Here is a 6643-nt window from a genome sequence, read left to right as displayed (position 1 = left end):
TGGGACCCTCACCCCACCAGCCTCTCTATCTCTACGTCCCAGCCCCACACAGGCTTACCTGCCAGGGCCAGCTGTGGGGCTGTGCAGTCTCTCCTCCTACCACATGGGCGGATAGGCTGGGCGGGAAGCTGGGCACCCCGCAGCTGGAGGCTGGGGAGACAGGAGGCCAGGAGAGCCGGTGAGTGGGGCTGGCCGCCCACGGGGAAAGGGGTGGGAGGGTGGGCAGGTGGAAGGAGCACAGATTTGGGGCTGGGCAGACACAGAGTTGATACTTTACTGTGTGACGGGGGGAAGTCACCCAGGTTTCTAGGCCTCGTTTTCCCTTTCTGTGAAATGTGAAGAATCACACTAACCCGGTGAGTTTGTCCTGAGGACTGAATCAGGCAACACATAGAAAAGAAAGCGTTTGGCTGGGCGCGGTGGTTCACACCTGTAATCCCAGCACTTTGGGAGGCCAAGGCAGGCGGATCCCTTGAGGTCAGGAGTTTGAGACCAACCTGGCCAACATGGCGAAACCATGTCTCTACTAAAAATACAAAAATTAGCCAGGCGTGATGGCACCTGCCTGTAACCACAGCCACTCAGGAGGCTGAGGCAGGAGAATCGCTTGAGCCCGGGAAACAGAGGTTGCAGTGAGCTGAGACCGTGCAGCGCACTGCAGCCTGGGTGACAAGAGCAAAACTCCATCTCAAAAAAAAAAAAAAAAAATGTGACTGGCATATGTGCAAGTGCCTGGTACACCTGTGTTCTTCTGTCCCTTTTTAGTCCCCTGCATCATGGTGTGTGTGTGAGAGAGCACGAAGTCCACTGTTACAGCTGGGAAGATGCGTGGAGCGGTCAAGAACACACAGCAGTACTGTTCCGTGAGACAGACGTGGACTCAAATTCTGCCTCTTCCACTAACCTGCCATGTGATGTCAGACAAGATACTAGTCGCACTGAACCTCGATGTCTTCATCTGTATTATGGGACTATTAATAGTCTTTTTCTTTTTCTTTTCTTTTTTTTTTTTGAGATGGAGTTTCACTCTTGTTGCCCAGGCTGGAGTTTGATGGCACGATGTCGGCTCACTGCTCCTCCTCCTCCTGGGTTCAAGCGATTCTCCTGCCTCAGCCTCCTGAGTAGCTGGGATTACAGGTGCCCACCACCACGCCTGGCTAATTTTTGTATTTTTTGTATTTTTAGTAGAGACAGGGTTTCACCATGTTGGCCAGGCTGGTCTGGAACTCCTGATCTCAAGTGATCCACCCACCTCGGCCTCCCAAAGTGCTGGGATTACAGGCGAGAGCCACCGTGCCTGGCAATAGACCCTACCTCTTAAGGTTGATTTGAGGATCGAATTGGCTCCTACATGTAAGGGTCCCAGCACAGCACCTGGCACATAGTAAATACACAGAAAATAGGAGCTGCTATTATTACTGTTGTTGTTGTTGTTAATGGAAGGACTCTTTATTAAGTGCTCTCCTTTGCCAAAAAAGCCAGTGAGATTTACAGAGGTGAAATGACTTTTCCAGGCCCTGCAGAGAAGAAGTGACATTTAAGCCAAGTCCCTGGGCTCCTAATCTGGGAAAACGCCACCAAATGATGGAATGAAGAATCCCAAAGGGAGAGAGGGTGCTGGGAAAGGCAGGTCCCGATGGTCCCTGGGGTGAACCCAGGATGAGGCATCTCGTGTCCCTGCCCCTTATGTGCAGCTTTCCACACCTTTTTTCTAACTGGGGACACGTCAGATCATCTTCCCTGTTCTGCAGATGTGGAAACAGAGTTGCTAGGCAGGCTGTGGCTTGTCTGACACACAGCTGGTTGGTAGCATCCGAACCCACAGGAGACCCCAAAGTGTCTTACCTGGAGAGCACAGGCCCCCCACCCCCATCCTGTCCTTGCCCTGGAGGCCAGCCCGAGCTCACAGCCTGCTGGCTGCTGCCCCACCCCACCGCTTACCACAGGCCAAGAGTGCAGCGAGGACAGTGATGCCCAACGTGGTTGGATGCTCAGGACTGGCTGACCCTCAGGATGGGCTGGGCACACTTATAGGCAAGAGCAGGTGAGTCACCTGGTCAAGGCCAAACTGCCCCTTGGAGAGAAACCTGCTCTGATAAGGCCCCTTCCCCGACCTTGGGTGGTTACTGTTTAATTTGGGCGGGAGATGGGGCTCAGTTCTGAGGGCCCAAAGCACTGAATGAGAGAAGTTCCGTCAGAGCCTCCGGCGTTCGGGGTTGGCCATCCCTTGGAACATGTGGTTTGATCCATTCGCCCCAAGGCCTGGCCTCAGCCGGGTTGGTTAGATTCTGTTCCTTTTCCCCTCTACTCATACTGAGCTCCCCTTGAAGGTCATTTTCTGAGCTGGGCCTACTGGCCACCTTAGGAATTATTTCCTGAGAGAAAAGTTCAGAGCACTAGGCACCCCACCATTCATAATGGTGATCTGGGGGTGAAGGAGGATTCTAACTTCCACTTTACACTTTTTTTTTTTGAGAGTCTCGCTCTGTGGCCCAGGCTGGAGAGCAATGGCGTGATCTCAGCTTACTGCACTCTCCACCCCTCCCGAGTAGCTGGGATGATAGATGCCACCACCATGCCTGGCTAATTTTTCTATTTTTAGTAGATACTGGATTTCCCCATCTTGGCCAGGCTATTTTCTTTTCTTTTCTTTTCTTTTCTTTTCTTTTGAGAGTCTCTCTCTGTCGCCCAGACTGGAGTGCAGTGGTGCGATCTTGGCTCACTGCAACCTCTGCCTCCCAGGTTCAAGCAATTCTCCTGCCTTAGTCTCCTGAGTAGCTGGGACCAGTGCCACTGACCTGGCTATTTTTGTTCCTTTTGTAGAGACAGGATTTCACCATGTTGGCCAGGCTGGTCTCGAACTCCTGACCTCAAGTGATCCACTCACCTTGGCCTCCCAAAGTGCTGGGATTACAGGCATGAGCCACTGTGCCTGGCCTCTAACTTACACATTTTTACGCAGCTTAAATTCCTTTTTAAAACAAATATATGTTACTTTGGTAATATAAAAATCAATGGGTTAAATGTTTTAAGAAAGATACACAGACAGGGAGTGGGAATGTGCACTGGGGGCTCTGTTCACTGGGGTGACCTCAGTCCTGGGGTGTCTGGGGATTTCAGGCTGTGGGGAATTTTCTGTTTCATTTTGGAGTTTGGTCGTGCATGATGCAGGTTTATCAGTGGCTACTGCCCAGTCTGCTTCAGACCCAGGGCTTTTGGTTGCCAAGCCTTGCAAAGGGTCATTCTAGCCTGGAGACTGGGAACATAAGCAGAGACATGGCTTGAGCTAGGTGACAGGTCTTGGAAATCAGCAGGGTGTGAAGGCGGGAGGCAAGACACCTGGTTTCCACCTTAGTCAGTGACAGAATGGATGACCCAGACCCTGAGCAACCTCTTTGAGCCTCAGTTTCTCTGATGTCCCTTGAGCAACCTGGGAAGATGAATTAACTGGGCTTCTCCTCATAGGAGCTCATCAATTTATACTCAGAGATACAGCAACTTCTTAGCACGCATCTCAGCCGTGTATACATGCCCATGGATTCACAAGTATATGTGAACAGGCGACATACACACATGCACACACACACATATGCCACACACACATGCACACACACGCTCCTCCGTTACCACAAATATACACACGCCAATGACATAATACATATAAAGCATTCGGTTATGTGTAGAGCCAAGCAGAGCCATGGGCCATGCATTCAAACATGTACACAAACATGGAAATGGCCGAATGGATTGATGATGAGGTAGCAGGTGAAGAGAGCTATTGTTAGCTTTCTGAAGGTTCACAGAGGAACTGACCTTTTTTGGAGGGAGGTTGCTGGCTGCTCAGCTATTGGGAAACTTGCTTGTTTTGAGACATCTACAGGGAGGGGTCTTTTATGTAAGGCGGCACCAACCAGGGGTTTCACCATGTTGACCAGGCTGGTCTCGAACTCCTGACCTCAAGTGATCCATCCCCCTTGGTCTCCCAAAGTGCTGGGATTATAGGTGTGAGCCACCACGCCTGGCCTAATTCACATATTTAAAGAAGTGACTGTTTGCCGGGGCTGTGAGTCACTGACATACCGAATACCCAGAAAACATCATTCACTCATTCATTCCTCCCACATTCACTGAGCAACTACTGTGTGCAGGCCCCATGACAGGATTGGGTACATACAGATAATAAGACCCGTTCAGCTGTGGGGAGCTCCCTGCTGGACAGGGTGAATGGTCCTTGGAGATAGTCTCCCATGGAGAGATGGGCCAAGGGTGTGGAGTTCTGGGTAAGAAGAGACTGGTTCTGGTGGGGGTCTGATGGGGGCAGGCGGGGAAAGGATTCCTTCTGTACAGAATCCATGTCCAGAATGAATCTGAGGCCTCGAGGCTGAGAGAATGCCAGGATCCACCCCTATCCCACTGCTGAACCCTGGGATTTTCAGGGCCTGGAGTGGGGTCTCCCAGGACCCAGGACTTCAAAGTCCTTGAGCCACTTGGGGCCAGACTGTGCTGGAAAAATAACCAGGGCCGACTTGGCAGAGGCAGCTGGAAAAGGGTGGGGGATGTGGTCAGGTGGTGCCCTAGGGCTTCAGAAGGAGCAATGCCAAGGTGGGGGTGGGGCGGGTAAGAGCCTGAGAAAAGAGGCAGGTGTCACTGACAGGGCTGGGATTTTGTGGCCGCTGGGACAGGACTCTCGGGCGGCAGCTGTTACATCTCGGGTGAGGCCCACTAAGGGGCCAGCTGAGGGGCTGGCAGGGCTTCTCCTCCAAACCAGATGGAAGCACTGGGGGTTAGAGAGGGATGTGGGGTCCAGTGAGGGGTTGGCGTTCATCGAGGGGTTAACAGTTCCGAGAGAGAGGCTGGGGGTTCCATGGGGATTTGGAGCTGGGGCTCAATGCAGGGAGGCTTAATGAGAGGAGGGAACCTGGGAGGTTTTTTTTTTTTTTTTTTTTTTTTTTTTTTTTTTAAGTGACAGGGTCTTGCTCTGTCTCTCAGGCTGGAGTGCAGTGGCGCGATCATAGCTCACTGCAGCCTTGAACTTCTGGGCTTCGGTGATCCTCCTCCTGAGCCTCCTGCGTAGCTGCCCAGCTAGTTGTTTTAAATATTTTTCTAGAGATGACGTCTCGCTATGTTGCCCAGGCTAGTCTTGAACTACTGGACTCAAGTGATCCTTCTACCTCAGCCTCCAAAAGTGCTGGGATTACAGGCATGAGACACTGTACCCAGCCTTGGGGGGGTTTAAGGAGTCCTCTCTCTTGGTGCTGGGATCACTCCAGGTCCCTTCCTGCCTCAACCTCCTTTCACTGCCAGGGCTGGGAGTGGGGGTCTTGTGCAGGCCAAGGCTGGGGGCTCCCGACAGGCGGAGACCCTTGGTGGAGGGCCCTGGCATGGGACAGCTGGCCCTGGTCTCTCACGGTCCAAAGACTCGAGGCCCATGGCCATAACCGTAAGGTGCTTCCTTTTCAGTATGATTTGTTATTATATTTTGTAGAGATCAGGTCTCACCGTGTTGCCCAGACTGGTCTTGAATTCCTGGCTTCAAATGATCCTTCCACCTCGGCCTCCCAAAGTGCTGGGATTACAGGTGAGCCACCGTGCATTCTTTCAGCGTCCCTGTCCCTTGTTCCTGAAGCCCTTTCCAGCAGGATGTCAGGGATGCAGATGTTCCTCCCTTGGGGAAGGCGTTTTGAAAGGCAATGTGGAACTGAAAGTCCCAAGTTGGTGGTGGCGTACAGTCTCAGACCCTGGCTAGCATGTGGGGAGGACACTGCCTTCCCCAGGCATCCCAGCTGCTGTAGTACCATCCCTGGCCACCTGGGGGCAATGATGCCCAGCCTAATCCAAACTCCAGCTCCCACGCCCTGCCTGGGAAGACCTCAGACCCTTGCCCACCCTCGCATGGAACAGATGGGGAGACTGAGACCCGGAGGGGACCTGATCTGTCTAAAGTCACACACAGAGAGGTGCTGATGTCCGCCCCATCACCCCTGGGTTTTTCCAGCCTGTGGAAGACGTTGGGTGTCTCCCTGGCAGGGGTGCTTGGGGGTCTCTGGGGTGCACAAGCCATAATTCCCAGGGCCTTAATGCCACTGCTGGCCACCATGTGGCCTTGTGGAGAGGGGCAGCCCCTCCTCTCTGCTCACCTGGCAGGTTTGCGAGCTGTGACCTCCACAGCCTGGGCCCTGCCTCTTGCCACCCCACTCGCCTGTGTGTCTCTGACAGACTTTCCAGGCCTCCCTGTTTTGTTTTGTTTTGTTTTTGAGATAAATCTGTTTGTCACCCAGGCTGGAGTGCAATGGTGCGATCTTGGCTGACTGCAACCTCTGCCTCCCAGGTTCAAGCAATTCTCCGGCCTCAGCCTCCTGAGTAGCTGGGATTACAGGCATGTGCCACCACGCCTGGCTAATTTTTGTATTTTTGGTGGAGATGGGGCTCCACCATGTTGACCAGGCTGGTCTTGAACTCCTGACCTCAGGTGATCCACCCACCTTGGCCTCCCAAAGAGCTGGGATTACAGGCGTAAGCCACAGCGCCCGGCCGCCTCCCTGTTCTTATCTGCAAAAGAGGAGTAAAAATATCACCCCTTGCATGGGCTGGTTGCAAGGATTCAAATGAGTTAATAGGCACAAAGCACCTAGACTGGTGCCTG

At 52.9% G+C, this 6643-nt stretch overlaps 1 protein-coding gene across 1 annotated transcript in view; it reads right to left on the bottom strand.

Annotated features, from left to right (window-relative positions):
* CTRC (chymotrypsin C (caldecrin)) overlaps nucleotides 1-5436 on the bottom strand; it is a 19887-nt gene extending 14451 nt beyond the window's left edge. The window contains exons 1-4 of the mRNA XM_011966791.1: nucleotides 5409-5436; nucleotides 4462-4539; nucleotides 1942-2007; nucleotides 36-150 (exon numbers count right to left, since the gene is read on the bottom strand). Of these exons, the coding sequence (XP_011822181.1) occupies nucleotides 36-150; nucleotides 1942-2007; nucleotides 4462-4539; nucleotides 5409-5436 (287 nt within the window). The remainder of the gene's footprint in view (nucleotides 1-35; nucleotides 151-1941; nucleotides 2008-4461; nucleotides 4540-5408) is intronic.
* Between the last annotated feature and the right edge of the window lie 1207 nt (nucleotides 5437-6643).

This window comes from Mandrillus leucophaeus, unplaced genomic scaffold (genome assembly GCF_000951045.1).
Source record: "Mandrillus leucophaeus isolate KB7577 unplaced genomic scaffold, Mleu.le_1.0 Scaffold773, whole genome shotgun sequence".
Taxonomy (NCBI): Eukaryota; Metazoa; Chordata; class Mammalia; order Primates; family Cercopithecidae; genus Mandrillus; species Mandrillus leucophaeus.
The sequence above is the reverse complement of the archived record's forward strand: the minus strand, read 5'-3'. Positions and strand labels throughout refer to the sequence as shown.